Here is a 15987-nt window from a genome sequence, read left to right on the forward strand (position 1 = left end):
TTTGTTTTTCACTTCAACGTGAGTTCTGTCTGATGCTTGGGGTGGGCTGCTATAATCACTTACTGTCCTTGTCAGGACAGTACATGCACTGTATCAGATAGATTTTGGTCAGCTACTGCACCAGCACGGCTCCATTCCAACAAGTCTTGCTTCATCTCTCTCTCTCTATCGCTAGTTCTGTCTAGCACTGAGAGGGTTAATCGCCAAAGTCTCGGGAAGGAAGCAACGTTTGGAGGGTGTACCCAGTCGGGATACAGGACCTCCCATCACATACCTGAAGTACAATTTGTGTGAAAGGACGTAAGGCCAAGTGTAAGCCTGGATGTTTATGTGTACGGGCAAGCGTTAATGTGCAGGTGTATGTATATGGACAGGCATTTATAGGACAGCAGTTGTAAGAGTAGAATATACATGTGTGTATTTTGACAGTTACTATCCATTACTGTTGTTGTTTTAGGTTTTAAGTTTTCTGAGCCAGACTGAGAGTAGCCCTGACTGAAAGGAGACTCTGAGAGGAGACTAATGTACTTGCGACCTGGGTTCTAGGTAAAGCCTGTGTATGCAATCTGAGCAAGTGCTGTGTCTGTGTGTAATCTGGGTGCTGGGAAAAATCCTGTATGTCCTTCTGGGTGCTGGGGCAAATAGTGTATGTCCTTCTGGGTGCTGAAATCTGGATGTTGGGAAAAATCCCATAAATTCAATCTGGGCACTGGGGCAGGTCCTGTGGGTGCAATCTGGGTGATGAGGCAAGTCCTTATGTTCATATTATTTACCATATTGCTCGATAATAAGACAAGGTTTTTTTTCCAGAGCAAATGCTCTGAAAAATACCCCTCGTCTTAAAATCGGGGTCGTTTTCTAATCGGACCTCAAACAGAGGTCTATGAGACTAAGATGCAGATCCCCCGCAGCGCTACAGGGGACCTGGATCCTCCGGTCTGGTAACCTCAGCTGCTGCCGGCACTTCCACCAGGCGTCTATCACAGAGCGCCGGCGAAATTGCGGACAGCAGCGGAGGTTGTATACGCGCGTACCTTCTCAATGCCGGGATAGCCCGCCCACTGTCGGGGAAGCAAAGCCTGTTGGGGAGATTGCAAGACCAGGACCCCGGCACTGTGCCGCCCCAAAGAGGATCTGGTAGACGTACCTCTTTAATTTTCTGGAGGAGGCGGGGCCTAGCAGGGTCACACAGCGTAATCTCGTGGGAGCTGCAGTAAGCACCTGCTGATGCATTGCAGTGAGTGCCTTAGTTACTTGAGTGCGTGTCTTGGTTTGGAAGTGTGTCTGAGTGGGTATATCAGTGTCTGGGTATGTAAGTGTCAGAGTGGGTATGTTAATGTATGGGTAGGTAAGTGTCAGAGTGGGTAGGCGTGCCAGAGGCATATAGGGGTATAAGGCACTTCTGGAGGCAGAGTGGCATATAGGGGGTTAAAAGGCATAACATGGGGCAGAGTGGCATATAGGAAGCAATAAGGCATTTCGTCTTATAATCGAGCAAATACGGTAGTTAAAATTGCATATCTTACACAGGTTGCTAAAAAAAAAAGAATTTACAAATGTTTTGCATTCACCCTTGTTCAAAGGTTTGGGGTGACACCAGTTTTCATGGAAAAAAATTACATAAAACATAACTGCAAAATGGTTTTCTAATGAGTTTTACACACTACATGCTTCGGCACTTGGCGGCCCCGCTTGGCAAGTGTGCGTAACCTACCACTCCGTGGCTGAGCTGTTGTTACTCCTAGACACTTGCACTTCACAATAATAGAACGGACAGTGGACAGAGTCAGATTTGGCAGGGCTGAGCCCCTCAGTATGACCCATTCTACTGCCAATGCTTACCTGTGTAGATGTTCCTATGTGCTTGATTTTATACAACTGTTAGGGAGTGGCTGGAATATATAATTAGAAGGGCGTCCACATACTTTTGGCCATATTTGGTGTATAGTATTTCAAAGTGTCCTAGTAAAGTACTTTAAAAAAATACTTTAACACTGAAATTTGTAATGCTTGCATAATCATATCCTGACATCTAATGTTAGAAAGCAGTACTACATGACACACCATACACTTTTAAAAAGAATCCATGTTTATGTATTTAAGCCAAGTCTGGTATTTTTTGCAGAAGTACTAATTAAGTGGGTAGCAAATGTCTCAGAAGACAAAACAGCATGCAAAATCACCCACTAGACAAATAAGAGAAATGTGACTGACCTGCCTGAGGAGCAGCAAAGGAAGAGGAGGCAGTCTTGCTGAATGGGACTTATTTATGCTAAGGCTGTCTCTGATTGGTTATTTGTTTACATTATTTTTCTCCTTTGCTGCTGTGAGGTCTAAGTAAAGGAAGATATGAAAAATATGAGCCTCCTGTCACGCTATAAAATTAAAATGTTTCAGGAAAATAAGTACTTGACTCCACAACTCCATAGTGGGTCTCTATCCCCATACAGCTCTTTTATACTTGGAAACAGTGTGCCTTGTTGATACAATATTACAGATACAATATTAAATTGTATTATATTGCATTTAGGTCAAGTTAATGTTACAACAATATTTTTTCAAATAGCAATCATTCTGGAATTTGATCCTTCACCCTGTGGAAGTTGAATTTTGCTGATTCTGGATGTCAGCACAGTGATCTTTACCTCATTGCTTATTCTGCTGATAGCAGATAAGATAACACTACAATCACCTGTCTACCTCATTTCTTAGTTTACTTATGTCTTGTTTGTGTCTCGGAAGAATGTGTACATATGGTATGTTTTCGTATGTTTTCTTTGCTCTAAGTGCCTTGTTGCAAAAGAATCAGAGTCCGCCACGACAAAGGACAAGTTGTCCCTTTCTTGACCTTCTGTAAGTAAAGATTGCACATGTCTGGGGGGGGGCTATTTTTTCTTCACCTCTTTAAACCGTGTGTGTCAGCAAATCAAAGTAAATATACCAACAGATGGCTAGACAATATGCTAATAACTGTTTGCGCTTCTTTGCCTATATATTGTTAGAAAATTAAGGAGGGGGAGAGAAGTCTGCGAACTGGACTCTCCCCTGTGCGCACTTGAATAAAGAAGCTCTTGCTTACTCAACTCATTGAACTGGTGTCGTCAGATTTCTTGCCGACATTCACACTTGGGGGCTCGTCCGGGATCCCAACAGTCTCGGAAGCGGTAACCGAAGGAGCGGACTAAACCTTGATCCACCTAATCCTTGGCCATCAAAAAGAGGTAAGGCACCTTTTGAAATGCCTATAGTTTAATTATTGGGTGGATGAGGGTAAGGTCGTCCTCGGTATTCCATCCGGGTGACGGGATCCAGAGTTGAGTAAGTAAGACCTATAAGATCTTGAATTGTTTAATTGTAACTATTGTTTTCTACATGGTCAGGGACCATTGTAAAGTACCTAGTTGTGAGAGACTAGTGTAATTATTGTTTTCTACATGGTCAGGGACCATTGTAAAGTACCTAGTTGTGAGAGACTAGTGTAATTATTGTTTCCTACATGGTCAGGGACCATTGTAAAGTACCTAGTTGTGAGAGACTAGTGTAATTATTGTTTTCTACATGGTCAGGGACCATTGTAAAGTACCTAGTTGTGAGAGACTAGTGTAATTATTGTTTTCTACATGGTCAGGGACCATTGTAAAGTACCTAGTTGTGAGAGACTAGTGTAATTATTGTTTTCTACATGGTCAGGGACCATTGTAAAGTACCTAGTTGTGAGAGACTAGTGTAATTATTGTTTACTACATGGTCAGGGACCATTGTAAAGTACCTAGTTGTGAGAGACTAGTGTAATTATTTGAGTACATAATCACTGGCTATTGTAAAGTACCTAGTGGTGAGAACTAGTGTAAATATTTTGAAGTACATAGTCACGGATTATTGTAGCGGAGGAGATGGGGAGTTTGTTGTCAAAAAATGTGCCTAAGGGGACGCCCTTAGAATATATGATAAGGAAACATGGAAAAGAGGCAGGAAAATATATGTCTCATTGGAAGCGAATATCTGAAGAGGATAATGAAAGCCGTTATGTTTGGCCAGCTGGCGGTAGTTTGAATGTAGAAATATTAGATAATTTGAAAGAATGTTTGAATATGTGTGATGTGAAAAGGAATGAGAGAATGATTTTCTTGAAATGGTATCAAGAAGGGTGGGACAACGTTAAAAGACAGAAACAGCAGAAGTTACTAGACCCCACCTGTTCTGCCAATTCCCAATATCCTTGCCGTCCGGCAGGTAACTTTAAGGGTTCTCAAACACCTCAACCTGTTGAGACTTCTAAGAAAGCACAGGAGGTGTCTGTAACCCCAGGACCACCTAAGGTCCATAATTCGCTATATCCATCCTTAGATCCATATGATCTATGGACTCAAGAATTATTTCCACCCCCATATAATGGACCTCAACCAGCAGACCCTAATATGCCTGGTTCTAATCAACACCCTGCAGGTCCAGAAGCAGAATTGCCACTTTCTTTGGAGCTTGTCCCATTTGTACCACCAGCTCCTATTTCACCCCTAGACCAAGAAAGGCAACCTGATCCTCCTAGAATATCAAGGTCCGACATTCAGCCCACAGGACCATCAAGTAGAACCAGATCCAGAAAGCCCAATTTAGATCCTCATTCAGATTCTGATGCTGAGGAAAAAACATTTGTGCATGCTATGCCCATGAGAGAGGCTGGGGGGGCTAGAGATGAGAGAGGTGTACCTCTATCTGTCCATCATCCATGGACACCAGGGGAATTATGGCTGTTGAAAGATCGATTCCCCAGACCTGAAATTGTTGGTCAGTTTTGTAAAGAATTACATAGTGTGTCTATTCCTTATGATCCAGTGAAAAAGGATTTTATGCAATTGTTTGATTTGGTTATGACTGACGCAGAGAGAAAACAGTTAATTGAAGCTTATAACAGAATTCCTGATGTAACACCTTGAGCAAATGAACCGTTTATTGAGAGATTGAGTACTGAGAGACAACAGACAATAGATCGTATAATACAAGCTTGTGGGACTGCATGGCCACAGCGACCTGACGGGGGAACGATTAACTCTACAATGCCAGGAAAGAATGAATCAGTAAGTGAATTTGCTGATAGAGTAGCGAAAGTTGTAATAGGACATAGTGGTGTGAGAGATCCAGAGGTGAATGCAAGACAGTTGATTGTATCTTGATTTGTAAAAGGGTTGTTACCAGACTTCCATAAGGGTGTCACTAATAATGTTTTACAATGGGAAGAGAAGCCGCTTTCTGAAATGATAGCAGCTGCTAAACATTTTGAAAAGCAAAAGGAAGTGAATAAGGAACGTCAAGAGAAAGTTAGAGAGAAAGAACAGAGAATGTTGATGGAAAGTCAGACAGTTCTATTCACAGAACTCTCTGTCTGATGTAGTGGGAGATAACGGACAATCTTCCTCTAGAAAGGAAATTAGAAAGAATGTTATTTGTTTTAATTGTAAATTGCATTTGGCTAGAAATTGTAGATCTGCTAGACAAACTGATAACAATTTGCCGATGCTGGCTGTATTGAACCTAATACTGACGATGCTGAATTGGTTTACCCTTTCAGTTAAAAGAGGCTTTGTGTAGTGCCCTGCTCTTGGGCTCCCTAACTATGATATGCCATTTACTTTGTTTTGTCATGAAACACAGGGTAATGCCTCTGGAATACTAACCCAGAGCCACAGAGAGGGACAGAGACCCCTTGCCTACTATAGCACTCCACTTGATTCTGTGGCAGCTGGATTAACCCCTTGTTTGCGGGCTGTGGCGGCGGCTGCTGCCTTAGTGAAATCAGCACAGGTCATAGTTCAGGGACAGGAACTGAAAGTGATGGTTCCTCATGCAGTGAGTGCATTGTTAACCCATCGATCGACATAATTTACTAATAGTAGGCTGACTAAATACGAGATTGTTTTGCAGGGTACACCCAATGCCACCGTCCACCGGTGCACAGTGTTAAACCCGGCCACTCTTTTGCCAGATCCAGAGGAGGGACCTCCTCATGATTGTGTGATTTTGACAGAACAATTACAAACTACTCGCGACCGATTGTATGAGCGACCTTTGACTGACCCTGATATTGAATACTTTGTAGATGGTTCCTCATTTATGGATATTGACGGCAGGCGTTGTACTGGGTATGCTGTAGTTACATCAGAAGGAAAAGTGGAAGCTAATGCTCTCACACCTCACTGTTCAGCACAGGTGGCTGAATTAGTTGCTTTAACTAGAGCATGTATTTTGGCTGCTGGTCGTTCTGTTAATATCTACACTGACTCACGATATGCTTTTGGTGTTGTTCATGATTTTGGAGCAATCTGGAAATACAGAGGTTATTTAACCTCTTCAGGGTCTCCTATTCTAAACCACAAGTATGTACAGGCTCTATTGAATGCATTGTTGCTACCAACTGAAATAGCAGTGGTTAAGGTTTCAGCACACACTAAAGGAAATGACAAGGAATCAGAAGGAAACAGGTTAGCAGACAAAGTAGCTAAAGAAGCTGCACTGCGACCTATAGAGGAAATGGGATCATATCCTCTGAGACAGACCGACGACCTAATAGATATTCCATTGGCACTAGAAAAATTCTATGATCAAATAACCAAGGAAATTGTTGATGATTGGATAAAAAAGGGAGCCAAACAAGTAGGCAAAATCTGGGAAGGCCCAAATGGGAACTTTGCCCTACCACCTGATCTATTACCTTATATGTTAAGGATCACTCATGGAGTTTCACATAACTCTACCCAAGCAATGGTGGACCACTTAAGAAAAGAATGGTGGTACCCAAGATTACGTGAGATAGTCCAAGATTTTTGTAAACAATGTGTAATTTGTCAGCAATATAATGTGGGGAAAAGGGTGACGACTGATGGGACTGGAAAGACTCCCTGTCCTCGAGGACCCTTCAAAAATTTGCAAATTGATTTCATTGAAATGCCTAGATCTCTACATTATCAATATGTACTAGTGGTGGTGTGTACATATTCCCGCTGGATAGAAGCCTATCCTTGCCAACATGCAGACGCTCTAACAGTTGCTAAAAAGTTGTTACAAGAGTTCATTCCTAGGTATGGAATTCCTCAGCATATATACTCTGATCAAGGAACTCATTTTACTGCTGAGATAGTGCAGGAGATAGCACATAGGCTAGGAATTGTGTACCATTTACATTGTCCCTACCATCCACAAAGCGCAGGAAAAGTAGAACGCGCTAACGGCACCTTAAAGAATAAGATTAGCAAGATATGTGCCGAGACAGGTTTAAAATGGCCAGATGCATTACCTATAGCCTTAATGTCAATAAGAAATGCCTGACACTCAGCTATTAAATGTTCTCCTCATGAACTCATAATGGGTCGACCCATGATAGCTGCTAATACTCTAGAGTTACTAAGACATGATCATGCTCTAACTGATGACACAATAGAAATGTATTGTAAAAAACTAATAAAATCTCTTGAGCAATTTAAATCCCAGGTTGCTGCTGTGCGCACGAACACTGAGGACGAAAAAACCAATTCATCACATCCAACCAGGTGATTACGTGCTGGTAAAGCATTTCCAACGGAAAAAGACTCTTCAGCTCAGATGGAAAGGTCCATACCAAGTAAAGGTAGCTGAAATTACACCATGGATTCATTGCATTCATCTTAAATTGATGCCAAAACCCAATCCACGCTCCTAAGTTAACCATTCCATCGGGCACAATAATCCCAGCTGGTTAACCAACATAAGACGAGATTGGCAAGAGCCCCTCGTGAAGATACGAAGAATGAGGTCATCAGGAGGTGCAAAAATGTTTGAATATATTATGGTTACCTGTTTTATACTAAGTGTATTTGTTATTTGTTTCTTTTTTCTTTGCAGTCCTTTTCAGGTGTTCAGATCAGAACCTACTAAAAATATGGCAGAGAATAAGATACATTCACGAATTAAACGTGATCTGCACGCTTCTCCTTGGGAAAAAGATAATACCTTTGTAGAAATGTTGAGAAAGGTGTATAATGCTTCTAATGTTTCGGAGCCTTGTTGTGTTTGTGGATATATTCCGCATACTCAGCAGAGGCAGAGCCTTTTACAGGGGAATATTTACATTGTAGACAATAGTGTATCCATAGAACATGATATGGAAAAGGTGAGCGAACTTCAGAAAAGACTTAGATCTAGGGAGACTACTTGGAATCCTTTTGGTCTGGGCGGACTATTTGATTCACTTGGAGCAAAGCTGATGTCTGGTATGTTTTTGTTGCTTGTGGCTTTTGTATGTATTTATGTAATTGTTGTTTGTTGCAAAACACTAATTCAAAAGTGTCTCGGACCAACAAGAGCAATGCCACAGATACAGGAGGAGAAATATGATGATGACTTCCCACTTGAGTTTCCCCTAGAGACTTTGTACAGTGACATGTTGGAAGATCAATATGAGAAGGAGCAAGGCTCATGGAATTGGCCAACTTATAACTCCACTGGACTCTGAAGAAATTGATTCTTACAGTGAGTCCGTAAGAATAAAAAGGGGGGACTGTGGAAGTTGAATTTTGCTGATTCTGGATGTCAGCACAGTGATCTTTACCTCATTGCTTATTCTGCTGATAGCAGATAAGATAACACTACAATCACCTGTCTACCTCATTTCTTAGTTTACTTATGTCTTGTTTGTGTCTCGGAAGAATGTGTACATATGGTATGTTTTCGTATGTTTTCTTTGCTCTAAGTGCCTTGTTGCAAAAGAATCAGAGTCCGCCACGACAAAGGACAAGTTGTCCCTTTCTTGACCTTCTGTAAGTAAAGATTGCACATGTCTGGGGGGGGGCTATTTTTTCTTCACCTCTTTAAACCGTGTGTGTCAGCAAATCAAAGTAAATATACCAACAGATGGCTAGACAATATGCTAATAACTGTTTGCGCTTCTTTGCCTATATATTGTTAGAAAATTAAGGAGGGGGAGAGAAGTCTGCGAACTGGACTCTCCCCTGTGCGCACTTGAATAAAGAAGCTCTTGCTTACTCAACTCATTGAACTGGTGTCGTCAGATTTCTTGCCGACATTCACAACCCGTTATATCCATATAAATTTGAAAGTGTAGTGGTCACACAAACCTAGGGGCTGGGTTTGTCTCTGTTGTCATTATTGCATGTGGGTACAGTAAACAATGGACTGAGTGTTACCTTAATATGTCATCAACATAAAACCACATATTTATGTTTAAACCCAACCCTTGTGTAGCATAGCATTTGGCAGCCACAACCCCCACAAGGGGTTAATCTATCTGCCTGTATACATTCCTGTACAGTCTCTAATTATAAGTTTAGGGGCTAGTGATCACTGGTCTCTTTCCTAATATATATCCTTAGTACCGTTGGTTCATTTATGTGTCTTGTAATTGGTTCCCTAGTTTGTCTTTGAATTTTATAATTGGTTCCCTGTCCTATTATTTCCCTTCTCATTAGTCCCTGTTTAGAAACCCAATTAGAGTGCTTATCTATGTTAATGTCCTTCTATTGACTTTGTTCTTAAAACCCTGTGCTACCTGAATAAAGTGTGTGTTTTCCCTGCTACTGGACTGGTGCAGGCTGCTTGTGTACGGTGGCATGGAGATTTTTCCCAGAAGAGCATATTTAATCTGAGAACCAGGCCGGCCATCGGTACTACATTACATGTATTTATAAAGCGCCGGCAGATTCTGCAGCGCTGTTACAGTCAGTAGAACTATTTAGAAACACATACAATAACAAACTGGTGCAAAGGAGAAGAGGGCCCTGCCCTTGCGAGCTTACAATGTCGCAAGATTAAGATATCAACAATAGGCAGGGATAGAGTGATCATCCTGATTCCCGTTACACCTTGGCTCCATCACCTCCTGTAGCTACTCAAATTCTGATTGCTGCTTTGGAACCCTTTGGTACCACAGCAACTAATATTGGAATACTAAGGTAGTAATTCTTAGAAGTTATTTGATTCTTTGATCTATGCCTGTTGTACTTCTGTACACAGAATCAAATATTTGCTGGTAATAAGGTGGCACAAGCCCTGTCCTATACATCTCCTATGAACTATATGGATGCCATCATTCAAGTTTTTAAACCTGTGAGTGAAATTCCAAGGTTGAAAGACTCCATTAAAGCCACACTTCTAGAACATAACAGGGATATGTGTTTGTAAACTTGAATTTATCTTAGACCAAATTGCATCAACACAAACATTATAAATTTGGAAATCAGCAAATGTTTCCCATGCTGCCTCTAAGTGAGAAAGATACAGCAAGGGAAAAGAATGAAAAAATTGTCTTAGTGTTAGTGTGTGTGATTGGGTATTTTAGTGTGTGTGTATTTAGTGTGGCTGGATGTGTCTATATGTTTCTGGATATGTTAGTATAAGTGTCTGTGGGCATGTGTGTTAGTGAGTGGCTGTGTTAGTTTGAGTGTCTGGATGTGTTAGCATTTGGAGTTGTGTGTTAGTGTGAGTGTATGGGCACATTGGTGTAAGTGTAATGTGTTGAATGTCTTGTTGTGTTAGTGTCTGAGCATGTTAGTGAATGTTAGTGTGTTTTAGTTTTGAATGTCTAGCTGTGCTAGTGTGGGTGTCTGGATGTGTGTGTTAGTGTTAGTATGTATGTTAGTGTGTATGTTATGTATGTTAGTCTGTATGTTAGTGTGTATGTTATGTATGTTAGTGTGTATGTTATGTATGTTAGTATGTATGCTAGTGTGTGTGTTTTCTGTGCATTAGTGTGAGTGTCTGTTTTCTGTGCATTAGTGTGTCTGGTTATGTTAATAAAAGTGTCTGGGCATGTTAATATGAGTGTCTGGGTGTGTGTGTGTTACTGTGTGTTAGTGTTGAATGTTTAGTTGTGTTAGTGTCTGTGCGTGTGTTTTTGTGTGTTACTCTGTTGCAGGTAAGTATAACACATTAAATATCCACAGTGCTTAAATTACCTGGCAAAATAATAAGTTAAGAGAGTCACAACTGTTTTATTTTCTTTGGCACTGTTACAGGGTTGTAGACCACAGCTATCTTTCTTGCACCTAGAGAGTTTATCTATTGATATTATAATCACATTAAGGAGGCCCCTTTAAATATGTATTGTTTTAAATACATTTCTATTTTCTTAATCATAGTATGTGTGATCAATACACATTCAAGTCAGCTACCAGAAAAGCCTGGATCATCTCAAATAAAAAATGGGATGGGTCCAATACCAATAGAGGGGTTAACATTCTATATCTGCTCATGTCTGTAATGAGTGTATGTATATTATTAAATCTGAAATCAACATGGTTTCCAAGGCTTCTTAATAATTAATATATAATAGTATATGTGAATCAGGGTGTATGTGAGATTATATATATATATATAATATATTCTATATTTTAAGGTATTTTATGTGTATGTGGTGGTGTGGATTATGTATACATACACACACACCTGTTTGTGTAATCTCATCTGCTTCATAGTCTGTCTCTGAATGACAGAAAAAAATGTGGTCACCCTATTTGGGGCCCCCTCTGCGCTTTTAATCACCTGCGGCGGCAGACCGTCCAGCAGCCATCTTCTAATATTTTTTCTATTACATTTTGTTTTTAATTTTATAATCAACTATTTTCCCCTCAGCCACTTTTCAACCCACACCATATCCTTTATACCCCTCATACAGCACCTGTCCCCACACAGTGGCTGTAGTTGGGGGGTGGGGGATAGAGGCTATTAGTGGGGGGGAACAGGGCTAGTGGGCCCTCCACTACAAGCCCCCTGCCCCCCCCCCCACCAACAGCCCCTGTACTCCCCACTACAGCACCCCCCCCACACACACACACACTACAGGACAGGAGGGGGGCCCACTATTATATTGTTTGCCCAGGGCCCGAAAGAGCCTTGAATCGGCCCTGCAGCCTGTGCACATCCACTTCTAAAATCAGGAGTCCAGAGGCATTGCTGCTGAACAACTCAAGCATGCTAGTCAGCTTGCGGCACTTGAAACAGATGCCACTCTTGCCATATTTAAATTACGACCCTAACATCAATCAATACAGCCACCCCCAACCAAGCACTTGAGACCTCGTATTAGACGAAGTCCTTAAAATCATGGCAGCTTCTATTGACACCTCACATCTGTGGTGCAATCACGTCATGGTTTCCTGCCATGGAGAACACACAAACATTTAAATACCACAGGTATTGCAGATACTTTTCCGAAGACAAAGCTAACTATGCAGTGCATGGAGATTTGTTGCTCCATAAAATGATCAAAAAAATAATGCAAACGTGATTATTTTTATACATAGCCTGTGACAAAATTCTTAATTAAAAACCCGATGAAAAACCGGTAATATAGATGATCTGATTATATCCGAATCGACATCCCTTTAAGATATTTGCAACTTTTGCCCTAGACAGGGATATGCTCTATTATTTCATACCATCGGGACTGTAATAATTCAAACACATTAGTGCTGAGAGATAATAAAACTTTAAATTACTATTACTAAATATATTCATTGTAGCAATATAGTGATCCAGTATCAGGCGTGCTATTATTTGCCACGTTCACAAATGTTGTCATTGTGTACCTCCAGATAGTAGAGGTCCAGAGAGGTGACCTGCGAGTCCAAGAAATCCTCGTATGTTTTGAACTGCGATATAATTTCATCCATTGCTGCACCACTCTCTTTTTCCGCCATCTTTAGTTGCTAAGATCACAGCGTGTCTAGCAACGGAAAATCGGGCGAGACATTAAAGAGTCAACAACCGCTCCTATGACGGCGTCCAATAGGAAGCGTGCTAATGGTAAACCCACTCCCTTTTTGCCAAGGAGGTTGTAACTAAGCGTCAAGCGAAAGTATTTCTGTATACGGGACGTTGGGGTCACATAAGGCACATAAACACTTGTTTCCGAAGGGTACAGAACACAGCATGATAGACACTCATAGGTCTTATACCGACTTTATGTAGCCAGTGGTTAGATTGAAGATATAGTAACATTATTAAAATAATAAATACATGACTATAGTGTTGTCAAACAAGGGAACCAGTATAGTAAAGAATTACTGACACACACACACACACACACACACACACACACACATATATATATATATATATATATATATATATTTATATATAATCCCTGTCCTATAAAAAGGCATTCTTAGTGATTGAGTCCTGCTCTGTGTGTGAGTTTTGCTTGACCCCTTCTTTACTGAGGGTATTTTGTACCTGAAAACAGATGTATAGTCCAACATTTAGTATGAATGATACATTAAAATAATGAAAATATTTTTAAAAAGCGCACATTTTTCTAATATTAACATAGTAACATAGTAACATAGTTCATAAGGTTGAAAAAAGACCAAAGTCCATCAAGTTCAACCTATATACATATTGTGTCCCTACTGTGTTGATCCAGAGGAAGGCAAAAAACCCTTATGAAGCAGATGCCAGGGGGAAAATTCCTTCCCGACTCCAAATATGGCAATCAGAATAAATCCCCTAAATTTTTATTATTATAATATAATAAACTGAACCAGTCCAATTGGCCAATACACCTTAAAATATATTAATGTGTCTCAAATTTGAAAATATCCAGAATGCATATGTTTTTTTTTTCATGTTTTTGAAATTTGCATGGCCCATAATGGAACATGCCAATTCCCTTTTCCAATAATTCAAATTTTTACATTTTATTTTCTAAAGCCTATAATTTGGGACTGTTTAGCAGCCCACCAGCTCCAAATACCCCCACAAAAGTATTTATTTTTGGAGAGAAGACAACTCAAGGTATTTCATTAGGAGCAATTTGGTATATGTTTGTGCATGTAAGAAAGCTAAAGAAAGATGAAAACAAAGAGCAGCTGCCAACACCAATAAGTCCTGTTGTTATTATTATTATTTATATAGCGCCATCAAATTCCATAGCACTGTACAATGAGTAGACAGGACATAACAAGTAGTATGTAACATAACAGTTTGACTTACAGAGACAACAGGTGAGGAGAGTCGTGCTCAAACGAGCTTACATTCTAGAGGGATTTAGGGGTGTATTAAACAATAGGTAAAAAGTAAAAATGACATTGTAAGGGATGGACCAAGTATTGCAGAATAGGGACTAGGTGAGAGAGGTGAGCTAAAGGAATATGGGGGGTGTTAATGTACAATATTATAAGCGTCCTTAAAGTGTATTTTGAGGGATTTTTTTTGAAGGACCGAAGCAGGGCCGGACTGGAAATGAAAAGCAGCCCTGGAAACATTTGGGTACCAGCCCCATATAGTTTATGTCGCGGTCGAGCTCTTATACCCACACGCACCCCTTATACAAACCCGTTTCATACTATTTGCCATACAAATAACTATAAAACATTCTTTTTATCACATTATTTGTATTAAAATGCCAGAAAGCAAAAGTGTTAAAAGGCCCTAATAAAATAAATACATTACACATAATGGAATCAAAACATTTGCTACTGCAAACAATTTTAGATTAAAAAGTTCCATTTTATTCAGTGGAACAAAACAGTGACCACATTATTCATCACGATATTCTTGTCAGAAACTTTTATTTCTTTATTAATTCATGTAAACTATTTTTTAATATTTAATATAGGGGTTAAAAGGCATATCATGGGACAGAGTGGCATATAGGGGGTTAAAAGGCATTTCTAGAAGCACAGTGGCATGAAGGGGGTTAAAAGGCATATCATGGGGCACTCTGCCTCCAGAAAAGCCTTAAGCCCCCATAATACCCCCCCCCCCGACTTACCACCGCTTCTGGTGTCTGGCGAGCGCAGCGGGAGAGATGGATAGGCCGGTGGAGGGCATTCCAGAGGATAGCGGCAGCCCTAGAGAAATCTTGTAAGCGCTCATGAGAGCTTGAAATCAAAGGAGAGGCTAGAAGGAGATCATTGGAAGAGTAGAGAGACCGGTTAGGAGTGTATTTAGAGTTGAGTGAGGTGATGTAGGAAGGGGAACCACTGTAAAGGGCTTTGAAAGTAAGAGTCGGGATTTTGAAATGAATCCTGAAGCACACAGGCAGCCAGTGAAGAGACTGACAGAGGGGAGAGACGTTAGTAAAGCAATGGGAGAGGAAGATAAGAGTAGGGACAAGTGTAGATGAAAGAGACTGGGTGTGATGGGAAGGGATCGGGTCAAGGGGCATGTGGTTGGACAAGAGGAAAGAAGAAGAGCATGTACATCATTTTCAGTGACAGCAGAGAAATGAGTTAATGTAGTGAAGGGAGACAAGGTCTGTGGGTAGGAGGCAGGGGCGTAACTAGAAATCTCAGGGCCCCGGTGTGAGAATCTGTTAAGGGCCCCCCACCCCACCCCCAACCCATCTATCCCTTTCTCACGATCTACCCTCTCCCTCCCTAACCCCCTTCTCACGATCTACCCTCTCCCTCCCTACCCCCCTTCTCACGATCTACCCACTCCCTCCCTACCCCCCTTCTCACGATCTACCCACTCCCTCCCTACCCCCCCTTCTCACGATCTACCCACTCCCTCCCTACCCCCCCTTCTCACGATCTACCCACTCCCTCCCTACCCCCCCTTCTCACGATCTACCCACTCCCTCCCTACCCCCCCTTCTCATGATCTACCCACTCCTTCCCTACCCCCCTTCTCACGATCTACCCACTCCCTCCCTACCCCCCCTTCTCACGATCTACCCACTCCCTCCCTACCCCCCTTCTCACGATCTACCCACTACCTCCCTACCCCCCCTTCTCACGATCTACCCACTCCCTCCCTACCCCCCCTTCTCACGATCTACCCACTCCCTCCCTACCCCCCCCTTTGTAGGTCACTTACCATCAAGCGAAGCGCCGGCACCCGAGACAAACGCCTCACGCTCCCAACACTGCACTCTGGGCAGCGCTGAGGCAGGCTGCGGCTGTGGCAGCAGCGGCAGCAGCGGCGGGGAGAGGAGGCATCCTGGATTTCTGTCAGTCAGGGGGGCCCAAGAGTTGCCGAGCGGTCGTTTTCAGCAAC

The 15987-nt window shown here is 41.6% G+C and overlaps 1 protein-coding gene across 2 annotated transcripts in view; it reads right to left on the reverse strand.

Annotated features, from left to right (window-relative positions):
* The window catches only part of CFAP299 (cilia and flagella associated protein 299), a 230377-nt gene extending 217674 nt beyond the window's left edge, over nt 1-12703 (reverse strand). For both annotated transcript variants that reach the window (XM_053463225.1, XM_053463218.1), the window contains exon 1: nt 12573-12703. In XM_053463225.1, the coding sequence (XP_053319200.1) occupies nt 12573-12683 (111 nt within the window). In that variant the 5' untranslated portion in view covers nt 12684-12703. The remainder of the gene's footprint in view (nt 1-12572) is intronic.
* Nucleotides 12704-15987: the final 3284 nt, after the last annotated feature.

This window comes from Spea bombifrons, chromosome 1 (assembly GCF_027358695.1).
Source record: "Spea bombifrons isolate aSpeBom1 chromosome 1, aSpeBom1.2.pri, whole genome shotgun sequence".
Classification (NCBI taxonomy): Eukaryota; Metazoa; Chordata; class Amphibia; order Anura; family Pelobatidae; genus Spea; species Spea bombifrons.